This window comes from Phalacrocorax aristotelis, chromosome 21 (assembly GCF_949628215.1).
Source record: "Phalacrocorax aristotelis chromosome 21, bGulAri2.1, whole genome shotgun sequence".
Classification (NCBI taxonomy): domain Eukaryota; kingdom Metazoa; phylum Chordata; class Aves; order Suliformes; family Phalacrocoracidae; genus Phalacrocorax; species Phalacrocorax aristotelis.
The window spans coordinates 6,535,245-6,561,982 of NC_134296.1; the positions used below are offsets into that span (position 1 = coordinate 6,535,245).

The following is a 26,738-nucleotide window of genomic DNA, read 5'->3' on the forward strand; positions in this document are numbered from 1 at the left end:
CTCCCTTGACCCTCCCATGTGACAGTATTTGAAGTATTTGCTCTGTTTCCCTTCTTCACTCCTTACACGATGCTCAAGAGTCAAGACGTAGGAAGATCACGTGTATAAGAGATGCGCTGCCGCTGCAGCCAGTGCTTTGCATCAGATCCTCTGATCGTGTGGTGTTTGCAAAGCCTTGAATGAAGGCAGAGACCCCTCTTCCTTCCCCGCTGCCCTCCTGGTTGTCTCAGACCCCCACACGAACACCCGAGCCCCACGTGCCATCCATCCCCTGGCCCTGCGTCCAGCCGCAGCAGCTCAGCCCTCACCACCGCTCCCTCTATCTCACTAGCACGGCTGGCAGTTTTAATTTAGCCAATTTTCAACTCTGCTAGTTTCTTGAAGATCCACGTCAAGGTTGCTTTCCCATCTAATGCGTAAGCACATTGAACCCTTCTGGTTTATCATACAAATGTGACCTCCCTGTCTGTCCCGGTAGACGAGATACTTGGGAATTAAATTTCTGCTTCTCTTTTCTTCCCTCCAGGCAGCTTTCTGGGAGCTGTCTGCTGGGGCTGCTTTCTTACCTGATAATGCATCAAGGTGTTCAAGCGCTTCCAATCTCCCTCAATCTTGGTGGTGATGTCTTCATCTTGCAGGACCACACGAGCTATCCGGCCCTGCCGCCACTCTGCGGGAGAGGCAAAAACCAGGCAGACACGATGGTCAGAGAGGGAAAAGGCACGAACAGGCTCTATCCAGTTCTGGCCCAAGTAAGTACTGGACAGATGAGCCTGTAGAAAAGCCCACCTCCCAGGAAGAGGCACCCAGAGGAAGCTAAATTCTGCTCTTAAATCTGCTACAAGGAAGGTCTCACTGACAGTTTTCTTGCAGCAAAGTGCAGCTTTTTAATTCCCACGCAGGGGGTTCTGCAGTGTTTAGCTAAATTAAGGTGCAGGGCCTTCCCAGCCGCTCTGCCCCCCTGGCTCTAGTAAGATACACAAGCTTGAGGAGAAGCTTTGCTCAGCAGAGTGAAGGAAGCTTCAGGAATAATTTGCTCTGTGGTCAATGGACAATTAGCTGATCCCACAGAGCTCAAAACCTATCCGGCTGGAGCAGCACCCATGTTTTTTTTAGGGGCAGAAACGTGTGTGTTTGTGCAGCCTGAGCTCTAGCTTTTAAGTTCTGCAAAACCCACAGAATTTCACTGATAACAACCACCTCTCTGATCTTCCCCTTCCTATGAGGCAGGGAAGCTCCTACCCAAGTCCATGTCAACAGCTCTTGGTCTTTGAGAATATGGGACGTTTTTGTATACGGCATCGAGGATCTTCTCTTTGACTTGAGTGATGGTGTCACAGTTCAGCACCTTCACAGGGATCTCTGGGCTGTTCTCGTTATCCGGATTCACACAGTTCAGGATCTAGAAGGGAAGGAGAACCACACCATGCTCTAAAGGGCTTCAGACAAGCATCCAGGAGGACTGTAACCACATCTGTCACAACTACCCTTTCTCATAAAAACCCGCTACACCCCTATTTGCATTGTTGCTGTTGCATCTGGTATGTCTTTATAACGGTTATTAAGGTAAGAGCCCTGGATGTCCACTTTCATTTGCTAGAGGGAGGGCAATGCTCAATGCACAGGGAGATAAAACACTGCCCTCAAACCCTGCTTCTCAAAACCTTAGCTCAGGCTATTTGTACCCACAAGTTAGGGGCACACGCGACTTGGGCACGGGTCTAGCAGCATGAGGCTTTATTGCACTAGCAACGCTTGTGCTTCATGGTGGTGTCCTAAGCACTGGCCTAAAGGTCAGACCAGCTCATGTCCATGTGGGGAGGACAGGAGCGATTCATGGCAGCCTCTACAGTGATCACTCACCAGAGTCTTGTACTCAATTTGCTGCCGGATCAGCTTGTCCTCGCTGAGGGAGTAACGGGCTTCTCCTGTGATGGCATCAATCGGACCTTTCTCCATCTGTTGCTTGATGGCACAGTAGAGCATGAAGAGCGGCTCTCCAGCGCATTCCTACACAACAAGACAGACAGCAAAACTAACACAGAGGTGAAGGTGCATCTCCTCCAGAGCCACTGGCTGCAGACAGGTTTGGACGATTCATTTCAGCGGAGCCATAGTCCCGTTGACTCAGTCTTTAGCACATGTGCAAACCAGACTCAGCCCCCAGCACCTCCCGGAGAGGACAGCCAAAACCATGAGCTCCATTGCTCAACGGGGTATGTTGTCTTTGGCTTGGTAAATCTCTACTGAACCTACATGGAATTTGAGATCTTGATCTCATTGTTCATTCCCACGAAGCAAATTCTGTGGGGCTTCCAAAAACACAAATAAAGTTAAAAAATATGGAAGCATAGGCAAAGAGATGTGAGAATTTCTCCTAACTGCTAAAGAGGTGCAGCAGAAACTCCACTACACGAGAATTACACCTGGCGATCTGAGGGTTGACGCAGCTGTGACAGGTCGGCTCAACCCATGTAACAGCACGTAACAGCAGCCCCAGGTTCAGGCATCTCCGAGCAGGTTTCCACCCCCCGCCTTGCTACTACGCCTTTTGACTCGGAGTCTGACCAAAGAATTTCAAGCCCAGATATGCCCCGGGGATGGCTGGTGGGTGAGACAGCAAAGTAGCAGCAGGGTCTCAGCTCCATCTCTCCTTACCTTGAGGAACTTGTGGAGGAGGAAGGCGAACCAGTTAGTCAGCATCTTCTCAGCCACCGACTCAGTCCTAGGGAAGCCAGGAGGACATGCATATAACATACAAAACCAAACCACCCATCAGAGGCCCCAAATCTCCCCAGGTGGCACCAGCCAGCTGCCCCCCGGCACAGCGCCCGTGGTGATTTGAACCGGGGCCGTGGTGCGGGAGCAGGCAGGCAGCAGGATGCGGCCACCGCTGTGCCCCCCACCCTGCTGCATCGGGCTGACAGCAGCCTGCCCAGCTGACAGCCTGTCACAGTCCTGATGGGGCTTGGTGACAGGGAGCCCGGTGACACTCGCCTCCTTGCACGTGGTGCAAATTACAGCCTGGCTCGGTAAATCACTGGGATTTGCAGCTTGCTGGCAATCAGGGACAGCAGAGTGACAATGGCAGGGAAATTGCAGCTTTCTCCCCAGTCCCACCCAGCGTCCTCTCCCCACATTGTACCCAAGATTATCTCTAATTTATATACAATGGCTCCTAATGATAGTTTTTAATGCTGGCTCTGCAGGACCCGGAGATGTTCCTTAAAGCACCACAATCTCTTTTCCTGGGACAGGGTGGCAGTGCTGGTGGCAGGGTGTCTCCCTGTCCACACCTGAGCCCCAACCAGGCAGCTTGGGCTGGGGGTGGCAGGCAGGCAGGGGGGCAGGCAGGGGGGCAAGCAGGGGGGCAGGCAAGGCTGCCAGCCTGCCCGTGAGGCCGTGCACAGGAGGGCTGCTCTGCTGCCAGCTGAACCAGCTGCAGATGGGAGCCCGGGCAGCCTGGCTCTCCGCACCACGGCATTGCCATTGCTACCGGCCTTCCCCTCACGCCACATGAGATACCGGGATGAGGTCCAAATGTCAGCAAGCTAAGAGGGGTGGATCCAACCCCTTGCCCCCTGCAGCACCCTTTGCTCTGGGGACCATGCCTCCCTGCACCTTCACCATGAACCTGCGGCAAGGCGGCAGCCCCGCTGGGTCTGGGCATCTCTCTGCGCCTTCATCCCCTTGGCCGCTCTGCTGCCGGAGCCATCACCGTGCCACCAACCTGCTCAGGAGGTGGCCAGGGTACACAGTGATGCACCGAGCCCCTGCCTCCACCCGCACCCTGACCTGGAGCGAGTCACCGTCCTGCTCCGGACCCCTTTTCCCCCCATTCTCCCCCATCTGCTCCGCTGCTTTGACTTAAAGACTGCCCTTTAAGTATGTATTTATACATACCCTTTGGTATGCATTTATACAGCATCCCACATGTTTGAAAACTCTGGCATTTAATGAAAAACACATACTATAAAAGCAACAGGGTTTGATCACAAAGTCAAGCAGATCAAGTATAAACAGGAGCCACAGATTTCAGCAAACAAAAACTGATGCCAGCCAGCTAACAGGCCTGGGGTCACATTATCCATCATCTCTCAGGATCGCAACATCTGCCAGGAGTTTGTGAAAATGTCTGCAGATCCCCAAAGAATTTAAGCCTGAATTGATTAACTGCCTAAAAATTCATCCTACAAACCCAGACGCACATTGTTCTCCTGTTTAAAGTATTTCAGTCACCCCGTTAAGGAGGAGAACCACTGGGACGCTGCCGCGCCAGGGAGCCCCGGAAAACGGAGAGTTGGCGATACAAACTGAAGAACAGGTGAAAAACTCAGCGAAAGATACGTTCAGGACTTCAGGGTGAATATTAATTTAATAAAGTACTTTGTTAATAGAATATTAAATTAAGAATTGGCAAGCCTCCTGATTAGCCCTGCAGGTGAAGTAACGCCGTGGCCCGTCCCTGTTGGCTGCTCATGCCCGACACCAACACCAGCACCGTAAAAATAACTGAAATACAGAGTGACAGTGGAGTTGGGGCATATTGTGTGGGAGATGGGAATCGGATACTCCTGTGCCTAGCTGCTCCCTTTTATTTCTTTGTCAGAAATACAAAATCAGCTGAATGGAACAGCAAAAAAGAAACGCCTCAGAGGATCTCTGTCAAATCCCATTTCTCCTTACCTTCAAGCACTGAATCTCTCTCTCATCTTGACACAGACTGACGCTTGGAGATATTTGCAGTGCATCAGTCCCAGGGGTGGCCAACAATTAAGTTAATCATCACTGTCCTAACACTGGCTAAGGAAAGGGGCTGCTTCTAACCCTCCTCACTGCCGGGTGCAGCACGAGCACCGTAGGCTCCTTGCAAACAAGCCTGCTCTATATACTTTCCCTGGCCTCATCTGCCTTCGAAATGGGATCGGTGCTGGAGAGCTGGGTAAGCCATTCCTTAAACTCTGCCCGCCGCCACGGGGCCTGACCTCTCCTCTCCGCGGAGCCACAGCTGTAGGTGCTGCGGGGCTTTGTGCTGCCCCTCGGCAGGCATCGCTCTGGCTCCGTCGCTGGGCTGGTATCTGAAACGCTCTTATAGATCTGCCTCTAACAATAAAAAATGAGGTCCTGAAGATTAACACAGCAGGGGAGAATCCCTAGACTTGGAGAAAACCCTTCTCATACTGACCACATAACAAGGGCAAAGCACGATCCAGAGATGACTTTCCAAAGGCGTCTGACACCAGCAACCAGCACCTTGGCTGCTCCTCCAACTTTCTGAGGCACCGGGAATAAAACAAAACTAAACAAAAAGAGCTGAGAGAACCCCAAAAATAAATATGTATTTTATTAATTTTCCCTGCTATATCTAGGTCTCTGAACTGCCGTGTGCCACTCTCTGTGCCAGGAACCAGAGCAGCTATTTGATTTAATGTCAACTTTTTTCTGCCTCCCGCGAGTGGTAGCTGCAGAAGAAAGAGAGAGGGGAGAGTGAGGAAGAAAGAGAGAAAGAACTGAGTGCCAGTTATCAACTGCTGCCACCAGAGAGCTCAAAAAACAAAAAAACAAGTATCTCACTTTGTGGCTGATCACTCCTTATTAAGGCAGAGCAAGACGTTCCAGCCCGGGCTGTTTTGTGCACCAACACCCCTCAGGAGCCCGCGCGGCTCCGGGCTGGGACAGGACTCCAGCCATAGGTCCCCCAGGAAATGGCTAAATCCTGGCGCAGGACAACCAGCCTCGACGCTGCTGGCGTTGCCCGTGGCCCTGTCTCTTGGCTGGCTGCTGCGGGGAGGGGTGGGCACAGCTCTGATCACCAGCCGTGTATTTTCGGAGCACTGCGAAAAGTCATTATTGATGGCTGAGGCGGGAGACGCCTTCCCAGCGACTCGTCAAACCACAGGGGAAATTAAGATGGCTTCCTTTTCCAAGATGAGTTATTGCCTCTGCAAACACAGCCAGATTTAAAGCAATTTCCTGTCAAGTATATTCATTATGGCTGGAGGAATCCCTGAAATTTTCCTGGAGCTGTGAAATCCTCCCCTGCCTTTGTCCACTCGCTCCAGCGAGATGCCGGCGGAGCCGCAGGCGCAGCCGATGGGGCAGCCGCAGCCAGGCTCTGCAGCACAGCCGGGACCCAAAGGGACACAGGATGGAGGTGGCTCATGACATAGAGAATGGGGGTAGCCTTTTCTTAGTGGCTGCTGATCTGGCCTACATTAATACACCCTTTTCCCCCTTTTTACTTTCTGCCCTTCCAAAGCGTGATCTTGGGCCAGTTGCTTAATCCATTCTTGAGCTCCCCCAGCTGTGAAACGCAAATGCTGCTGCTCCATCGAGGCAGACGTGGCTGCTGCAGAGATACAGCCCATAAATGCTGCGAGGTAGCTCAGAGACGTGAGGCCGAAGGTCGCACGGGCACCCCGGCTGCAGAGGATGGGCTGCCACCAGGAGGGGACCAAGCCTTGCTGGGCAGCCTGCCTTTCCCTGACAGCTCCAGGGGCAATCCACGGCACTGCCCGTCTGAGACGTACCCTTCGTCACTAGGTCTTTGGTGCTTTATTCACCACGATAATACCACAGCTCATGGGAGACAAGGACCCTAAGTACAGACACGTAAGAAATCAGGCTTCTGCTCATAAGAGCCTGAAGTCCAGTAACTTATGACTTAAATTGCTGCATCTCTGCTCTCCAGACCCTGAGCTGGTGCCTCCTCCTCCCTGCCTGGATGCACAGGGCACTGCTTGGGACCAGCAACGCGCGCGTGATGGAGAGCTCCAGTTTTTGTGCCATTCACCTCCCTGCCGCGACGCTGCCCTGAGGCAGCCCCGCACAGGCGCGGCAGCGGGGGCTAAACCTCTTTGCCGAACCGCTCGGGCATCTCTGCACACAGAGGTGAGAGAATCAGCTCGGGCAGGCGGGTGCAGGCAGGGCAGGGAGGAGGCAGCTGGATGGCAGAGGTGACAGCGCTGGCATCCTCACCCGCTCTCAGCCCAGCCAGGGCAAGCGGGGCTGCTGGGGCTGGGACGAGGTAAGAGACTATGAGCGAGAGGGAGATGCATCCAAAGTCCCCCATGGAGAGCGGCGTTTTCCTTCCAAGAGCAGCACCCCGGTCCCGCAGAGCCCCCAGATGCTTCCCGCAGCACAGCTGTGCAGCCCCATCTCCTCCCCGCCCCTCTGCGTTACCTGCGCAGGAGCAGTTTGGGGTGGTTCTTGTTTTCCAGGTTCTTCTCGATGAGGTCCGAGAGCAGCTGCTTCAGCACGTCGGTGGCGTACTCCAGCTTGCCTTGCAGACCCGTCATGATGAGCGAGGCCACGTTGCCGCGATCGCGCATGGAGAAGCTGCGCTGCAGCTCCAGCGTTCGGATGAATGTCAGCAGGAAGACTTTGTTGTTGATCAGCTGAGCAAAGAGCTTCAAGGCCTTCTCCACACTCTGCTGCCCGTTCCCTTGGACCTGTGGTGGAGGAGAGCATGACCCTCAGCCGAGGCACAGGAGGACAAGGGACCGGAGGGCAGCCCTGCACTGCCGCGGGGCCGCTCCGCCAGCACTACGGGTGGGGTGACCGGTTTAGCCCTGGGTGCAGAAGCCAGCACCCCACCTCTTGGGGTCTCAGCATCCCCCAGACGTGGTCTCTGGCAAGAGAACAAGCACCGCTCTTTCTGTCCTCCCCAGCACTTCAGCACAGCTCGCTTTAATCATTGCTCCGAGCTGTACTCTGTGTGCCATAAAGCTGCTACTTTGAGGCTAACGGCCCTACAGATGACACACAATTTTGCTTGTTCTGCACAAAAAGTGACACTCTTGTAAGTAAATTAAATACTAATTTAGACTATTGCTTTATTATGGGACAAGCGTAAAAAATTAATTGAGGCTTTCAGCCAGTTACAGATTCAAGTAATTCATTACAAGTGAAAATGATGAACTACATTAAGCAACCCTTTACCAAACATCTTGGAGACTTATTGGTTTTACTAACGTTACATAATTAAGCAACTGTGTAATTGGCAACACATTTATCACTTCTGCAGTTCTGTTTTTCATGAGTAAAACAAATAAAAAGCATTCATATTTGTTTGCTAGAGCATCAGCTTGTTTGGCAATTTAAAAAGTGAACATAATGTGTGGGACTGGAAAGCTCAGGGCATGGGAATGGGCTGGGAGAGGCTGGTTTTACCAGCACCAGAGCAACTGCTCAGTGGTGGTGGCCCACTGGAAAGGAATCTAGTTCGATGCATTAATGCTAAGTAGCGCTTGCCTGGAAAAGCAGTGCAGCCATATGGAGCACAAGCAATCAAGACTTCTTCCTCTTACACCTCTGGCTGAAGGTTTGGGCCACCTCCCAGTCTGTGTGAAGGCAATAGGACTTTCAGGAATCACCGGAGCAATGCCAGTCTCCGAGAGGGAGCGCTGAGGCAGATACCTCCAGGCATCCCAGGCGGAGGATGGCAGCCCCACGCTCGGCGGCAGATAATATTTCTTGAAGCACCATCATTTATTTTTTTGCACTCTCACAGGTGCTCCGGACCCATCTGCAAGATGATCTGAGGGACCCTTGCATGTTCATTGTTTTTCTAAATCCTCAGTGTATATATTTACACATACCGGCAGAAAAAACAGGGAAACTGAAGTGCTGGTTCACAGCCTGGCAGGAGCCCGGCCATGCCTAGGCAGGGCGCTTGCCCTCCTGTGGACACGCCGTGAAACAGCAGCAGGATGCTCCAGGCTGGATGCTCCCAGGCGCGCAGCACTCCCCTGCACCGCAGGGTGATTAAGGAGGACTTTAAAAGGACACGGATAACTTATCTGGCATGCTTTGCTGCTGGCCGACAGCAATATTTAAAAAAAAAAAAAAAAAAGCAAACCATAAAATAAAACTAAAGCAACAGCGGGGAGAAGAAACCGAAAGGAATCAAGCAACATGTGATGGAGACAAAACACCAGCCTCTTAGTTAAAATGAACTCAGGGCTCATCCTGCTAACCCCAGTGCCTCTAATAAGATCTGGTGTGGAAGGCATAAAGGTGCTTCAGGGTTTCATGCTGGCTTCCCCAAGGGCTCAGGAAAACTCCAAAGGGCCGGAGCACAGCCTGTTCGTTACCTCCAGCTCCCGCAGGACAGGGTGGTCCTCGATGCCCGGGAAAAGGACCCTCATGGCGTATGTCCGATAGTCGAGGTACGGGATCCCGGAGCGATCCAGGTCGCTGGTTAATTCATTGATGTCTGTCTGCAGCTCTGCAAAAGCTTTTTGGGGAGAACAGAACAAGACAGAGAAACACACGTGAGCTTCGGGAGCTGAGGCTGCGGGGCAGAGGCTTTGGGGAGGGCTGGCTGCCTGCTCTCCTTGGGGGAACGGCAGCACCCGTAAACGGGCCAGCTCAGGAAACCGATTCGGAGGAGACCTTGCTGCGTGGCTCAGACAGACCCTCACCCTTGGAGACTGCCTCAGCGGCTGAAAGCGAGAGGGCACACACGGCACAGAGCAGATGCCGAGAACAAAAGATGCTTATTAATTTGTATGCAGTTCACACCTGTGTATACACACCTAAAACACCTTTAAAGGTTGAAGCTAGAAATGAGGATCTATTTTCATAACTTGGTGCCTCCCATATTTTCCTTTCTTGTTCTTCTCCTCCGCTATCAACAGTTGCCAAAACAATCAAATCTGATGCAGACCGAATTCAAGCAGAAAGAGCCTGCTGCAGGGGTCAGGAAGGAATTAATTCTTCCTCTCGTAACCATGTTATACGTGTGTCCCTGTGTTCATTCTCCAAAGTATGAAATGCTGGCTCAGTAAGGTCTCTGCCCCCCAGCTAGGCTGTGCCCATGCTGAAGCTGTGGTCTCTCCTGAAAATATTGCATTTTTTCGTCCTGGGCTTTCAAGGCTACCCTTTTAAAATCAGCTGAACAAATCCAATGCAAGTCTATATATAGAGAGGTCACACTATGAAATTTGCAGCTATTTATTTTTCTTGGATTCACTAAGCTCCCTTCCACCTGGAAGGATGTACGAAACAACGGCAGCACCCCTCCCCAGAACGCCTTTTGTCTCAGCCCACCAGCTACAGAAATGACTGCCCACCTCCACCTTCGCTCCCCTGGGGAGAGGCCAGGCTCAGCCGCCTCCTTGCAAGGGACAAGACTTGGCTGCGTGGAAACCCGCACGTGGCAGGCCTAGCTACTCCAAATAACACATAAGATTTCCCAGAAGCAAATGCTTGAGGAGCTTCTTCCCATCCCTCAGACCTGCTCCTGCTGCTCTGGGCTCACATCTTATAGACCGGAGGAGGGATTGGACCCGCTTTCCAGCCCCACTGCCTTCCATCTGGGATACCTGCCGTTCCTTGGCGGTCCGAACCTCCTCCACTCGGTATCTCACTGCCTTTTTAAAAGCCCTTTACTAAAAGGCCATTAGACAAGGGGGCACATTGTGCCGGTCACCCTGGGGCTTGCACCGTCCTCACAGTGCGATCCCAGGCACGTCACTTAAGCAGGATCAAGCTCTAATCCTATTCTCTGCACATTAGGCAGCAGAGCCGTGTCTGCCGCTGACACACTTGTCACAGCCCACCCTCCCACCCAGCCTTGCAGGGAACGCTCCCTGCTCCTCTCTGCAAAAAATTGGGTGACTGGGGTGCTGCGGTGGGGAAAGCTGGGGCCAGAGCACGGGGCTGCAGCACCGAGAGCGCCCAGTCCCGGGCAGTACTGACCCTCCTTGCACTCCAGGGCCACCCGGGACTCTAGATTGTCCATCTGCATCTGCAGCCTCTTGAGGGTCAGGTCATTCTCTCGGGACTTGCGCTTGTAGGCGATGAGGACGATGATGACGATGATGAGGAGCAAGCTGCCTCCGGCTGCGATGCTGACGATGGCCGGCAGGGTCAGGAGGCTGTCTGAGATGATGCTCACCGAGCCAGGGGAGAAGACGATACCACCAACACGCACCTACAAAGCACAACAGAGGTAACCAGCAGCTTCGGGTACGGGTGTAAGCCTGTCCCAGAGCCCCGTCCTTCGTGGCCAGGGCACGCACCGCACGGGCTGCGCAGACCCCCCAAGGGAGCACTGAACCGCCTCTGTTTCAGCCAAGACTACAGCAGCTCCGACCACCTTCAGACACAGAGGGTGCACCTTATGTGAACCAGGGAGGCTTCAAGTCCTGATAAATGTGCCAGCCCTTCGCTATCTGGGCTTTGTTCTTATTATCTGATGCCTCCATTTGACTTTCATTTTATAAGCTTTCAACTCCCTTTTGTAAACTGTGGACATTAGCAACCCAGCGATAATTTCACTGACAAGAAACCAGAGCGGCTGGAAAGGGAGAACAGAGAAGGGAAGAGAAAGTCCCGTGTGAAAGCTGCAGAGCAAATGTGCCGGAGGTTAGTGCCAGGATTGGCTTTTCGTGGATGCGCCCTGGCCGCAGATGCAAGCAGCTCTCAGCCAGGCTGCGCTTCTGCGAGCCACACTCTGATCATCTGAATATGTTTTGGATGCTGAACTTAGAGGAAAATAAATCACAATTACAATCTCATTTGGGCTCTGCTCAAGCACTTCGGCAGCTGTGTGCTTGGTCTGCGAGTGGATCAGAGGAAGCAGAAATGCCCAAAACCAAAGCAGAGGAAGACACCGACCGGTGCCCTGGAGGCCGTTGATCCAACCAGTCCAGTGTTCAGATGGCCTGGCTGCTTCTGCTTCAGGGAAAGGCAAAACCTTTCCATCTACTTGGCAGATCAGGCCTGGCTACAAGGACAGATAAAATCCCTTCCTACCCTTACAGGAGGCAGAAGACAGCCCTCCAAAATGGTCTCACCTACCGAAGGGAGAGCAAGCAGTACCAGAGAAAGGATGGTACCTGGTCTGAAGGCACTGCCAGAAAGATTTGCTCCTTCTAGAAGGCTCTGATAGTAGGTGGTGACTTTCAGGGAGGGAATAAGAAGTTTCTCCACGCTAATCCACATCAATATTTTAAACTTCCAATTAGCCATAAAAATCTAAAATTCTACTGATCCTTGGACAAGAAATCGCACTCAATATCTGAGTGAGTCAGGGAGGTGGCGGAGGGGGAGGAAGGACGGGAAGGAGGGAGGGAAGGGATGCTGACAGGAGCGTTCGGTCCCTCACCATCACTTTGTGCTGTCCGGTGAGATTTGGCGGCTCACACAGCAGCTGGGTCTCAGAGACGGTGACGGCACAGGGTGTTTCTCCGATCAGCACGGTGTAGTTGAGCTTTGCTCCCCCGGGAGCGGGTGGGCACAGGTTTCTGCCCTAGGGACAAGGGGAGAGAAGACTGTACAAAGGTGCAGCACACGTTTCTCCAGTTTTCATCTCATTCCCAGCTTGTGCAAGTGACGTGACCCCATCTAGTGTACCCCGTTCTCCAAAGGGGTTATAAAACTCTGCTCTCTGTGATTTTTTTTGCCTCTTCCCGCTGGGTGAGTAAGGGTCTCCTTACCTTCAGGATGATGGGTGACCCCGGCTTCTGCTCCAGCACCCCGGTCGGGCTCAGGAGTTCAAACGTCGGGTTGGGGTAGTATATGAACTTGGTGTCGTTGTAGACCAGCAGGGACTGCACATTGTTAAAGATAAACCCAAACTCATCCGGCCGCTCGACAGCGTCCAGGCCGGGCCGGTACTCGGGGGTGATGGGGGGCGCGAGGCAGGCCAGTGCTGTGGCGTTCACCACCTTGCAGACCTGCGGGCAAGGCAAATGCTTTGAAAGGCGACAGGGAAAACTTTACCCTGGATGATGGTCTGATTCCTTAAACATTCCCTGAAAAGTTCAGCGGATTCAAGTTTAGCTGAAAATATTTAATGCAGGTGAGATGCATTACAGCCATGGTTTGGGGGGAATTTGCTTCTCCTCCAGCCAGTCAAAGGCACTGGTGCAGAGATGGAGAGCAAGCTTCAAAATGAGCAGTGCTTTAGAGGAGCTAGAGGCTCACATAGCGGCTCCCTTAGCCCTTTGTCTTTATTATTTCTTCTTTCCAGTTGCATCCTCTTTGGCAACGCTAGCTTTGAAACAGACCCAGAGCGAATACCTGGTCCCTGCTACAAATCGGCCATTAAAGGCAATTCCCGAATGCCAGCGAGGGAGAGGAACGACCATCTAACATTCGTGGGCTGGAGGTAACACGAAGGTCATCTCCCACCGGGCTGAGGACACCCACAGCTCCTCCAGCCCCTAGAAGCAGGGAGCTGGCTGATTTGTGAGACTCTTGCCTTATAAAGCAGCAAGAGCCCGACCGTTTGGCCTCCCTCCATAAGTGAAGGATTTAATTTCACTCAATTTTGTGTCTTCAGAATTATTTTTGTAGCACTAGAACTGTAACTGCTAACAACAAAATTAGATGTCTTTTTAAAAAGAGCTCAGAAGAAAAGGTCTTCAGAGGGGAAGGGAGAAAGGGAATAGGAAGAGACTGCTAAGTGATTTGCCCTTTCCACGATAATACAGATTCAGTCAGAAAGATCACTGCATAGAAACAATATTTTTCAGTTTTACATGGTCAAAATAAGGTTCTGGAGGTACAGTTCTTATTTGTAGCGTACAAGAACATCACTTCGTTCCTGTTTAGCTGTGGATTCATTTTAGTTTCTCACTCTTGGACTGAAAAAATACAGATGGGGGAAGGAGGTGGCATCCCAGATCAACCCCAAACTCTGCTACCAGCTCTTTGCTTTGGGAACAACCGGGTGAGAGGAGGAAGGAGGAGAAGGAGGCCTAAAAATAACACCCAGCTTCACCAAAATACTGCGAGCCCCACGCCTGGCATCCTTTGCACAGCGAGGAGGGCGCAGGGAAGGAGCACCTGGCCTTACTGCGGTGATCGAGCTGCAAAAGTGGCCTGAAAGCTCCTTGTTCAGAAGCGGTTCCCCTCTGTCCTTCCTCCCCCGCGCTGGTACAGGCTTGCCAGGCCCAGAGCTGCAGCAACAGGAGGTTTATTTATAGAGAGGCAGCGAGGGAGAGACTAGTTAAACGTAGCAGCCTCATAGCTGGCAGGTGTCAGCGCCTAGCTCTGGGCTTTTACAGAAAGAGCAGGACTAAAATGGGAAGTGTGGAGCAGCTGGGGACGATGGGGACAGCTATGCCTGGACTCCCCATCACTGCATGCCTGTAGCTAGGTACAGGGAAGGGAAGGATGCTGGGGAGAGGAGAGGTCTCGGGGCTTGGACAAAAAGGGGAATATTTCCGGAGTGAAACAAGTTTATCTGACCCAAGACAGAATTCGAGGTGACGGAGATGACCTAAAACGGAGGCCTGCAATTCTAGCGTTGAAAACTCCTTGGCAGTTACTGTGTTGCTGAGGAAGTAGTTTCCCATCTCTGTGTGTCAGGAGCCCTCTTTCCAGGGGTGCCCAGGGTTTTGCTGCCAACAGTTTGGGTAACTCTAGGGAGAATAGCCCCAGGGCGGCTTTTGCCACGGCGAGTCTCACCATGCTGAGTCTCACCACGCAGAGAGCACCGGCACCAGTAACAACGGCACGTGTGCGTCTGGGTGGGGGGGACCCGCCGTGCGGCGGCGCGCAGGGATGCTCCCAGGTACAGCCCGCTGGCACCGCGCTGACAGCAGCTACTTACGTTGACAAACTCCTTGCCATTGTACTTGACGCGGATCCTCGGCTCCTGGATCACGTCCAGGTTGGAGCCGGTGACGGTCAGAGGCGTGTGTCCGCTGCGGAGAACCAGGAGACACCTGATTAATGCCTCGGGCAGGAGGGGCTGGGGCTGTGCAGAGAGGCTGTGCTTGACAATAAGGATGCTTGTTGATCTCAGAAAGATGTTTTCTGCAGACACTTCAGGCACCAAGTGACAGAGTGGATTAATACCCACTCCCTGAGTCACTGGGGAGTGGCGTCTCACAAGTTAGCTAGATTCTCTACTCTCAGCTGCATCTTCTCCCACCTAACAGCATTCCAAGGCAGCAGGATGAGAAATGGGACCAAAGAAATCAACTGAGCTGAGACTAAATATGTAAAACAATAAATTAGTCACAGTGTTTAATGATTTATATAGTGATGTTTTTAAGGAACGCGATAAATGGTAGGCGCAGTGAAGGAACGGACGTGCGCTTGCATCTGGACCGCAGGCGCAGCCAGTTGTCACACCGAGCTGGGGAGGGATGAGGAGCACCTGAGGCCATCAGGGCCAGGGAGAACATCCCCCCACCAAGGCTAGAGTGCCCCCATCCTCCTACAGCCAGTGCCTCTGAGCAAAGCCTTTCACTCCTGGCCTCTTTTTTATGTGTTAATTAGAGCAGCACAGCCCAGAACCGAGTCTCCAGCACCTCTAGAGCAGAGCCCAGCTGTTCCCTTTAGACCACCTCTGTTAGCAGTCCTGACCAGCCCATCAAACCACCTCACCCAAACCCAGACATGATCTTCAATTTGGGCTCAAAGCAAACATCTCGCAGAGCCTGCTGTGAGACACTTACTTCTTCCTTGGGCAATTTAAAAAAATAATTGGAATTTGAAATGAATGACTGTTACAGCCCTTGTGAGCTCAACCATTAGAGTAACACCAGGGGATGAGCATGGCCCAGGATTTTTAGCAGCAGCGACGTCACGGTGATGTGACAGCTCCAGCCACCCCGCTCCTAGCAGTGAATCTGGGATAAACACTACATTTTGATTACATCAGCTTTTTCCTTTCTTGGTGGTTGCTGGTTTTGTTTTATTCCAGGACTACAAGGAGGAGCCTTTAATGAGCAATTGTGCACTTCTTCAGCAGATGGAAGTGATCTTGGGGCTTTATTTGTGCTCCCAGAATCTCGGTGCAGACTGCTACTGCTGTAATTGCCTTGGTAATTACCACTACTTTAGTAAGTCTGGTCCTGATTTTTGGTAAATGCAAACGCTGCAGACGCCCAGCACTGACAAATCCAGGATGCTGGGTGGGACGTGCATCTCCAAAGAGACCCTCTTTTCCCCTCACTGAGTGTATGCTGCGAGAGGAGACCCAGACCGGGTGAGCTGGCTCCTCTCCCACTGTCAGAGCCTTGTGTTACCTGGCAATGCTCCACTCCGGGTCAATGTGCTGCACCTTCGGATCGTCGATGTACTCAAACAGCAAGGTCCGCTCCAGCTGAGCCCGGTCGACGCTGATGGAGACATGAACAGCCCCCAGGCCGTGGGCTGACGGGGCCGACACGCAGACGATCTCGTTCATGGATCGCCTGTGCAAGAGAGAAGCAGGGGGAAGCATTAGCAGGCACTCATGGCATAGGGGCAGAAAATAACGCCTTGTGCTGGCGCTGCCCTGCAGCGGGGCAGCTCACAAAAAGGCTGAGCCCCCGACCCTGGCACCTGCAAAGGGGATGGGCTCCCAAGAAGGGCAGGAGGGCTTCACTGGCATGGGAGGGAGGGAACGGAGCTCTGTGCAGGAGGGGACTCTGCCTGTCCACCAAAAGAGAAGCGCAGGCTCCCTGAAATTACTCTTTGTGCCAAACTGCAGCCTCCCGCATCCTTCCGTGAACCCGCTGCCTTCTGCTGGGCGTGTGAAAACAGATGGCTGCTTTTTAAATGGGATGCATAAGCTCACTCAAAAGCCAAATTCTTCCCCTCCCCACCCCACTGCACACACGGGCCCTTGTGAGCAGCATAATGGAGCCCCCGCCTGCGAAGGGCGATGCCACCGTCACCGCTGCCTCCCGGCTTTGTCTGCCCGTCAGAGCAGGGGCGACCTCGGCCTCGGCGCTGGCGCGCCGGACACAAGAGACCATCTGCTTCCATCGGAGCCCCGGAGAAGGTCGAGGTGGCAGGGTAGCGAGGTGCTGTCAAAGCACAAAGGCGCTGCTGGGTGGATGGACGGAGAAGGGGAATGAGATCCGAGTGGCACCGCTGCCGCTGCTGGGACAGAGCTGGGAGGAACCACACAGCTCCGCGGCTCCGGACACTGTTCCTACAAAAACTGCTGGAGGGACATGCCCGGAAGGCCAGTGCCCCTGCACGGCTGCCCATGGGTCGTCCTGCCTGCCCAAACCTGCCCCAGGCTCACGGAAAAGGCCCTGCTCTTTCCGTGGGCTTCTCACAGGGCAGAGGGCAGGCAGGTCTTTCAGCACCTCACTGACAGTTCAGCATTTAAATCAAAAACTGGCACTCCTGAACATCCAGTCTTCACCATCCTCACCCTCCTCAGGGGCTGTGCAACTCGTGGGGGTGCCTGAACAGCTGAGGCTTGAGTGCAGCCATGCCCCTGCAGAGAAGCTGTGCAGCAAAGCTCCTGTGTCTCTACCTGGGCAAGGGGATGCTGCGTGGGCGCCTTTCCAGGGCCCTTCCACACCCCCTGCCCTCCCTAAGAGCGCAGGCACCTCGCTCGGCACTGGGCATCCCAGGGAGGTGTGGAACAGCAGGTGCCACCATGTTCCCAGCTCACACGTTGGCATGCCCATCCACCGCCGCCAAGGGAACAGGAGCAACCTCCTAAAATACCTGAAACAAACTGGCCTTGACTGTTTCTACTTATGCAGTGACATGCCTACCCCTTCCCACTCTCCTCCTCCTCCCTCCCTCATCTTATTCTCACTCTCCACCTAGGTTTAATTTAACCACGAAGGCATCCTTGTGCGAGGAGAACATTTCTCCACCCTCCTTGCTGATGCTCGGAGTGTCGCCACGCATGCCCGTGCAGCCGAAGCGCCGCCTGCCCGCTCTGCCGCCCCGCGCCGGCGCAGCCGCTCAGCCCCGCCAGACTCCGCCGCGCCTGCTTAGCTCTGGCACGAGATCCAGAGTGACGCACCGCTGCTGGCAGAGCTGCTCTCAGCTCCCTCTGATCAGTTAATTAGCTTTCTGTGCTATTATTATGTCGTCATGGTGAATCTACCCACTCCTCCGATCAGAGAGGGGAGAATGGGGGAAACTGTAATTAGAGTGAATCTCATTAGAAACTGCTTCGTCTAATCAGGCTCCCCCACACCCTCGAGTACAATTGAAGTTCATTGCCTCAAAACAGTCCAAGCAAAACAAAGTGCACAGCGTGACCCCACGTGAAGGATGTGCCATCCATATACTGCCGCTTGCTTTGTTTAAGTTTCTGCTTGCCTGCTGCAATTAGAACATACAGAGAATCCAAACCTCTTCCAGGTTTTGCAGGTCAGTATCTGCAGGTTGCCTGAATATAATCGTACACTGAAGGGATTACATTTCAGGGCTGATTCCGCTGGCGGTAACGCTGCTACCCACGTGCATCTTGAGGATGCGGTCTGGCATCTTTGCTTCAGATACAGGAAGAAATGTCGATGGATCGGGTACAGTGCTTTTAGCGCTCCGTTCATCTGCACTCTAAGGCCTCGGCATATCCAGACCTCCTCAAGCACCATTCTAGGGTGGACCTAGAATAAGCGCTGCTAATATCCCAACACGCTCCCCTGTCTGAATGCCCACGGCTCCCCGTACTGGAGAACCTCTCAGACTTCCAGATGAGAAATTCACCTCCAGGGGTCTTTACTTTCCCAGAAACTTCCTCGGCTCCTCTTGGGAAGCCTGAGCATGGATCTGACGGGCACCATCCCTTTGCACATCACACTGCTTTGCTTAGGTTCCTGCACAGGCTGCGCCCACGCTATGAAACCGCCGGCTGCTTCGGGGCACCCACGTACATTTGGTACAGGGCACAGATGTGTACGTGACGCACACAGATGTATACTGCATGTATCTTTTTTTAACTAAGCCCCAAGAAAACCCATTAAACCCTGCAAATGTCAACCCCGTGTTTACACTGCTGGGTAAAAAGCAAATTTGCCATAGAAATCCCAGAGGAGATGGATGGCTGTGCGAGTTTCTCTGCAGAAGCTGCATGCAGATCCTTGCTTTGCTCTGCCACGCAGAAGCCCACCCCTCGCTCAGACCGTTTCTAGGAGGTTGAGGTGCCTGCAGCAGCGGCTGCAATGAAAGTAACGCAAGCTGTTTTTCTGTGAAAAGAGAAACTAGATGTTTCTTATAAATGTACATTTTATTCAGATCAGCTGGGCTGGGGGCAGGTACTGATGACTACTATAAACATTTTACAACCGCAGTGGTGTTTGCCTGCGATTTTTGGACCAGTTAACAGTGTAACAGCATTAAAATGAAATAATGGCCAGCACTAATACCGATGCAATCCCTCCCTTGCCAAGCAAGGCTCTCTCACAGTAAGAGAGAAGATGTTCTCATGTACTAAAAGAGGGAATGGGAGCCTTCAGGGGTTCCCAGATGAATTTTTGCTGTGGCTGCATGTTCAGCTGCAGCAGGGACACGGTGGTGCAGCCCTGATGACCAGGACGTGCCTGGCAGGAGCCCGCGCTCAGCCCCTTACCCGTAGAATTCGCAGGTCTGGTTCCCCAGGAGCACCGACACACGGCTGCCAGCTCCCAGGTAGTGCCCGGAGATGGTCACCATCGTCCCTCCTGACTCCGGACCGCGGCTGGGATTCAGAAAACTCACCACTGGAGTCTGGAGAAAGAAATAGGACAAACTCAGCGCTCCAGCCTGCTGCGAGAGCTGTCAGTGAGCGGCTGCCCAGGGGCCATGCCGGCTGGAGAAGCACCGGCCCCCGAGCACCTTCACGCTTTGGCTGAACAGGGGTATCCTTTGTAAAATGGAAAAGCAAAATAAGGATGTGTCCTAGACATCTTACAAACCTCCTGCTAGATTTTTGAACCCAGCCCTGAGAGACGCACCTCAACAAAATGATGGCAAATTTAGCCTCGGCACAATTATGTATTTACCGTCAGCTTTGTTCTGAAACAAAGGTAAGCTGTTTGCACCACAGTTTCAAAAATTAAGTATATCCCAAGCCAAGCCAACCGCCACAATGGACACCTGAACCCAAACCCAAATGTTTAAAGTTTGCCAGTGTGGTAGAGCATCAAAAAGCCCCACCAGGGTCTGGTAGTGGGAAATACCGTACGACTTAAACAAAAGGCATGGTGGTAACACAAGTGGCCGCTGGCACTCATCAGCTCCAGCTTCACAGGGACTGCCAGGGACAGTACTGTGGGGGCAGAGCCTGTTTCCCACTGCTGCCAGAAAGGCATCCTTGGTGGGCAAACTTAGATCCCACTCGACATTTTATTGGTGATATTATTGCAGCAATGCCACATCTTTATCCTGCCTTGCACCACGGTAGCTATTTATTCCCCTTAATAGAATTTGCAGAAAGGAGGTACCTTTTTGTTTGTTTTCAATCAGTGGATATTACCAAATTGTTTTACTAATGTTTTCCCATTACCCTCTTTATGACTCTCATCTGCAGAGGCTGGCAGCCTCCCAGCTCCACTCCCCTGGTACCACCTGCATGGCAGCTTGGTGAGCTTGTCCTGTTGTCTCTACTCTTTTTGCAATGCAACATGTATTTTCTGGGTGCCGCAGCATTTGCCAAAGCAGCTTAGACCAAAAGCCTGTTTGACCCTGACTCCTGAAAAGACCAGAGAAAAACACACAATCCACCCTGTTGTGGGCAATTATGGAATAATATTACAGGAGGGAAAGATTTGTCCTTCAGCCGCTCATGGTTGGCTCACAGCTCTCACCCTAGCTGGGGTCAGGAGTTGGACTCGATGATCCTCGTGGGTCCCTTCCAACTCAGGATATTCTGTAATTACCCCAGTTAATGGCAATACTAGGCAGTGTGGATGGTACCAGGAATGTTTACGCTAGGCAGGCTTGGGAGCATTTCATACCACCAAGAGGAGTGATTCCAAAATGCAAAAAACCTCCAAAGGATGCTCGATGTAGGATTGCCCATCAAAACCCTCCTTCAGCTTCCAGCCCAACCCTGGTGCCTGTTCCCAAGGTGAATCGGGCACAAGCCGCAACTCTGAGCACTCCAGACAGCCAGAGCCCGCTACCAGCCCCATCCCTGGGGCCGGTCTGCTCGTGGGAGCCTGGGGACAGAAGGGAGCTGTTATTTAACATGTCCATGAGGTCCAGCAGCTCCCACACACACACCAGTGGCAGAGCCGCACGCGTACTGGACAGCACAGCCCTCCTCTGCACGCAAAGTGAATGGCAAGCACCTCCTGGCTACAGGCTCCCAACCTTTCAGGTGTGAGCATCACCTCTCTAAGCACTGCAATCCTTGGAAATTCAAAGCATTGCCAAAAATAGAAACTCAGGCTGTAACCCCGAGCAGTCATTCCTGTAAATGAGGAAAAGACAGGAGAGCTGAGGGCCCACCCTAGAGACCTCCAAAAACTCCCAAGGCTGGGGTGAGGTCAGCATCAGATGAGGGCCTGAAAGCTGAGTAAGAATTTTCCATCTTTGCCTCATGATTTGGTGATAATTATGACAGATTTACAGATCCAAAGTAGCTCCAAGGTTCCACCTCTCCAGATAAAACGGGTGTAATTAAGGTGACAGCACCACTCCGGGGTGGTGTCAGGCACCAGATGAGCTCACCAAGGCATGAACTCTCTCAGGGTCAGAACAGAGCTCTGCTTTAAGGTACCAATCAATTTTACTGCCGACTTTAATGGCATAAACCAGCTGTAATGGAATTTGTGGCGGCGCTAAAGAGAAAAATAGAGGCCAACTAACAAAAGGAAATGATGTGCTAGAAGTTTTAGGTGCTTGAGAAAAAGAAACGATATAATCAGGGTAAGCGCTGGAAATCAGAAGCAACAATGCAAGGGATGATAATGCTCGGCATATGCTCACCAGGTTGCTGCAAGTTACTATTCCAAGATTCATCTCCGCAATTACCTTCCGCCGGCTCCCGGTCATTATTTAACACAAAAGCAAGAGAACACCCTCTTTGTGGTGCAATGGGAACCCGCCTTTCAGTAATGGCGAATGCGGGGACGGCGCTGGCAGTGCCCTGTGATGATCAGAGGGGTTTCTGGTATATTTGAGCAGAGCGTGGCGATATTTTGCACCCCCGCTATGTTGTTGAACGCCTGAAATCCCAGGGGAGGGCGTCACTTACGACACCGATGGGGTGGCAGGGGCTAGCCTGATTTATCTCTCAATTAGTTTACAAATTGTGGACAATTTGTGCTGGCATTTCCCTGCATACAGATTCCACTAAGCACAAAATCGATGTGGCTGGATGAAGTGCCCCGTTTAGGCAAAACCGGAGATATGAGAAACCCTGTCTGTGGCGTTTTAAGTGTATGAATCCAAAGGCTGCTAATTAAAGAACAGAGAGAAATGACCCACTCAACCAGCGGAGGCCCACCAACCCGAAGAGCAGCTCTCCACTGAGCACACAGAGGAGGCTCACGCTGAACCAGCATCCTTGGAGGGGGAGAAAAAAAATAATCCCTGATTATTTGGATGTAGAATAACCCTTCCATCCCAAAGGGCATCGTGGGGAAAAGACTGAATCAACAGACACAGAAACTAGCTCAGATATGTTTAGGTTTCACAGGCTGTTGATTAAAACTAAGTTTCTAGCAGGAGCTCAGTAGCTGAGCTGCTGAAGGACAGACTCTGGCACTTGCTCTCCCGTTGCGTGTTGCTGTGCTCATGCAAAAAGGCCTGTTGAGGCCTCTGTGTGTACACACATATGCATAGACACACCTTCAAAACCAGCAGGAAGCAGCGCCCTGGATCCATCCCCATTAACCTAGAGCCAAAGTAACAACGTCCATTACGAACAGAGGAAAACTTTGAGTGCTGACTCCTAATTCCTGGACAATTCCTCGTGCACAGAAAGTCTGCAGGTACGGAACAAAGTTACGCTCTGTGCAACGCTCCTGCTGGGATTGCACCGCTGCACTTAGCAGGGAGCGACAGCCTAGCAGTTCAGGAGGTTATCACTATTTTGGAGGTACAAGGCTGAAACCAAATGCCGTGGCAGCCCCGGGTTTAGGTTTCCACATAAATCCTATTTATCCTGTAGACCCCTGTGAGCTCTAGATCCTGAAAACTGGGCTTGTTGACCGGACTAACAACAAATTGTGCAACGCCATGGTGAAAGCATCAGGAAAAAAGATGGCAAATTCGGGATTGTCTTCTGGTGTTGAACCCCACCCATTCGACACGTGCATTCGGAGAGCACGGCTGTTCCACCGGGGGCTCGGGCTGCCTGCCCTCCTACCCAGGACACTCACCACAAACATGTACTGCTGCGTAGACTTGGCCGTGAACTCCGGCTTGCACTCTCCGATGCACAGGAGCACTGGGCCGGAGCTGATCCCTGGAAGCGCCTGCCCCATTTCACAGACGATCCTGGAAGCAGAAATGCCGCAGTGAGGCTTTGGCAGGAGGTTCTAACAGTGCCCTGCGCAGCTCCACGCAGGGCTGGCTTTCTTTTATCCTTCCCCCCCCCCTAAACTTTGATATCTGCCTCTTTGGAAGAAGTTAATTACTGAGTCTATTTTTACCCCATGTAGTAATTTAAAGAAAAAAAATCAAAATCAGACATAATTATTACAAGCTGTAAACTCCAGAGCAAAGCAGAGCACTAATGGCAATATATTAGCCAGTAGCAAAGTGAGTGCGAAGTCCTTAGAGTAACAGATGAGTTCATTAAGGGAACAGCTCACACTGCAGTCTCCCAGTTAATCAAAAATGGAGAAACCTGCTCGGGGATGATAGAGACAGCTGTGGAGAGCTGCCTTTGCAGGGGAGACAGGGCTGCCCAACACAGAACATACTCATGCTTGGAAAAGGAGTTAGTGGTACTGAAAGACACGGGGTCTCATGCTCCTTGCGTGGCCCAGCTCAGCCCCTGTGGGCACATGCCGAGGCAGGGAAAGCCGTGAGGACAGGGAGAGCTGCTGGGGTTAACCACAGCGGGTTGGGCTGGAAGATGAGAAAACCCTCGTTAGGCACCCTGTGGGTGTCTAGTCCAAAAACCCCAGGGCACTGGGAATGCGTAACGCCTACTGGAGATGAGACCGAGCAAACGCCTGTCATGCCAGCAGGTCTGAGAGAGGTTTTCAAAGGGACATCAGCTAGCAGGGCTCTCTAGCTGTACCTAAAGGGGATGGATGCTGCTTGCTCCCATGGCAACGCTGGAAAGGCAAATTCAAGAGCGTCCTGCCATGGGCTGGAAACCTCAGGATAGGAGCAACCTGCCTCGGGGCAAGCGGGTGCAGCAACGCCGCGATGAGACACTTGTTGGTGTCCGGCCCTGAGAGCGAGCCCAGCGAACGCGCCACAGCATCCTTTCTCCCGTGAGGCTGCAGGTGCTTTTGCAGAGCGGCAGGGGAAACGCTCGCTCTTCTGCCAATCTCATGCAAATGCATGAAAGGCTCCAATTTGTGAAGGCAGCATTTTAGCTGCCTTCAGCAGCGTTAAATTCACTACAAATAAAATAAAAAGACTAAAGGAAAAGAGAACCTGCAGACAGCATGCACAGAGAGCATGCACAGGCGATGCCAGGAGGCCTAATGAAATACATACATGCTAGTAAAGAGCTCTAATGTGGAAGTCCTTATTGCTGCACATCAAAACAGGTTGCCTAGAGAGACGCTGACTTTGGAGAACAGAAACTGAAGCACCTCGGCTGCGTGCCGTAATCTGCCACGTGCTCCTCTCTCTGCCTTTCAACCAGACATCGCCCATGCACCTCTCCTCTGCCTGCTACTTCATTACTTCTCCTCCTGCGACCCTGCAGCGGGGCGAGGTGGCGGGGTTTCTGCGCCGCCAGGTTAGCGTGGAGGGCTGGCATTTGGGAGCAGAAATCTCTGCTCCTGCACAAAGCAAGGCGAAGTGATTCCTGACACCCCACGGGCAGGAGAGGAGAGCAAAGGTTTTCTCCCACAAGCAACAAGGATACACCAAGCGCAATATACTGGGGGAAACACCAAATACTCAACTATTTGCCAGTAAAGCAGCAGCTGACCTACAGTACCGGGCATGATGGGTGCGGGATGGGGCGCGAGTGACCTGGTACACCTGATCCCAATTCCTGATAAATGCCAAATTCCCAGCAGGTACCTTGTTACAAAGTGATGCATTCGGCAGAGCTGTAGGGTGCTGATTGCTGGGCTAAGTGGCCCTTTCACCAACATTAACCTAATTGCTGGCTGATAGATTGCGTGGCTGGAGCATATGGTGAGTCATTACAGTCTTGGAATTCAGTCTGCCCACAGAACCCTTAAGAGGGTCCTTTTATCTGTATTCATCTTTAAAAGGCAGCTCTCATGCTAATGCTTGCTGTTATCTGCCCAGGGTAAATGTTTTAATGATGTTAAACTTTGAAAGCTCAAGAGCCGTAATTAGAGTCATGATTATAAAATCAGGGTTTCATACCATCAAAGGAGGATAATTTTATAATCTTCTATCCTTTATTTGAAAAATAAAATAAAACAAAATACTTCTTAGCAGAACAGCCCAAACCACTAGCAGTGACAGTACTATCGGTGCAGCGGTTGGAGCCATTCCTGCGTAACACCAACGATGCTTTGCAAGTCCAGAGCACCCTTTGCCCAGTGATGGCAGAACACTTCCTAACTGACACACGGCACACATCCTTGCAGTTTGGAAGAGGAGATTAATGTCATTTCTGTCTTACAGATGGGGAAACAAAGACAAGGAATGAGCAAAAAACAAACCGACGCCAACACGTGCTGGTGACGGGTCCTTCTGCTGTGCTGGGGATCAGACTGGGACCCACCAAATGCATTTCACCACCAGAGGACAAGAGCCTTCAGCTGCTGCCAGAGCTGGAGCAGATCTGTGCTGCTGGGACCGCTCCCGTGCCCTGGGGTCCCCCACACTCACCACGAGCAGCCACAGCCCTACCACACACATCGTCCTGGTGCCCCGCAGGTGAGATTAGACAACTCAAGGGGAGATACCACGTATTGCTCCCCTCCTGCCCTGCACGAATGACCCCCGACACACCCCTCAGCACCTTGGCTGCACCAGAATGACCCCCCCCAAACAGCAACAGGAGCATGTGTCACTTTGGGAGGTTTATTCGCCCATCCTCTGTTACATGCCTATTTTCTAATTTTCGATTGACATTTTTCTTAGTGAAATAAATGAATTGACTCCAGTGGAGGCCCATTCGGATTAAGCGGCTGTCACTGCCTCAGCCGCCTAACAAATGGCTGCGTGCAGCCAGCAGCACCAGCTGAATTTCAAGCGCGATGGGGAGCGGAGGGGGCAGAGAGGCTTAGCGTCAACAGCAAGGTGCTCATCAGAAAAGTTGCTTAGCAAAGCAGGAACCGTGGAGTGGAAGGAAACAAAACACTTAAAGAAAGCTTAAAGGGCTGCTTAATGCCCCCGCACCGGGAGAGCATCCAAGCACCTCATCCCCTTCTGGTGTAGGGATGGCATGCCCCGTTCCAGGCACCATCCGCCTCCAGAGCCCTTCCTGCAGGTCTGCAGGGAGAGAAGAGGTGGAGAAATGAGTGATGCCTGGGGTTTGGATGAGTTATCAGCCTCCTGTGCGTTTGCCGGAGGTCAGGGAAGAGGCTTTGTGCAGGCTGGCCAGCCCTGGGGACCCGCGGTGGCCACTCACTGTTCTGCGACGACGTACTGCTCGGGCAGGGGCGTGCACTGCACCCCAGCAACCTGCACCCCATGGGCGATCTCGGAGAAATCCAGGCCCAGGTTCACACCACGGATGGTGACCCTCGTCCCTCCTTCTGGGGGGCCTGACACTGTCAGGATCTAGAGGGAAACAAAACACAGGAAAGGTGAGCTGGCGTCCCCGAGCCACCCGTGATTCTTCAACCCAACGTCTGGCTTGGAAGCAGTCTTTTGCTTTGCAGGCTATGGCTGAGCACTGCGGCCTCCGCCTGCTCCTGCTGCCAAGCCCAGGCCAGCACCATCATCTCATGACCCCTCTGGATGTCGTGGAGAAGCCCAAACCC

At 52.5% G+C, this 26,738-nt stretch overlaps 1 protein-coding gene across 3 annotated transcripts in view; it reads right to left on the reverse strand.

The window, feature by feature from the left end:
* Positions 1-26,738, reverse strand: part of PLXNA2 (plexin A2) — a 181,514-nt gene that overhangs the window by 12,003 nt on the left and 142,773 nt on the right. For all 3 annotated transcript variants that reach the window (XM_075115349.1, XM_075115348.1, XM_075115350.1), the window contains 14 exons: positions 26,384-26,535; positions 23,019-23,136; positions 19,280-19,416; positions 15,996-16,163; positions 14,570-14,663; positions 12,447-12,686; positions 12,116-12,259; positions 10,705-10,939; positions 9,096-9,238; positions 7,183-7,451; positions 2,659-2,725; positions 1,864-2,010; positions 1,243-1,402; positions 567-670 (listed from right to left, as the gene is read on the reverse strand). In XM_075115349.1, coding sequence (XP_074971450.1) covers positions 567-670; positions 1,243-1,402; positions 1,864-2,010; positions 2,659-2,725; positions 7,183-7,451; positions 9,096-9,238; positions 10,705-10,939; positions 12,116-12,259; positions 12,447-12,686; positions 14,570-14,663; positions 15,996-16,163; positions 19,280-19,416; positions 23,019-23,136; positions 26,384-26,535 — 2,178 coding nt within the window. The remainder of the gene's footprint in view (positions 1-566; positions 671-1,242; positions 1,403-1,863; positions 2,011-2,658; positions 2,726-7,182; positions 7,452-9,095; positions 9,239-10,704; positions 10,940-12,115; positions 12,260-12,446; positions 12,687-14,569; positions 14,664-15,995; positions 16,164-19,279; positions 19,417-23,018; positions 23,137-26,383; positions 26,536-26,738) is intronic.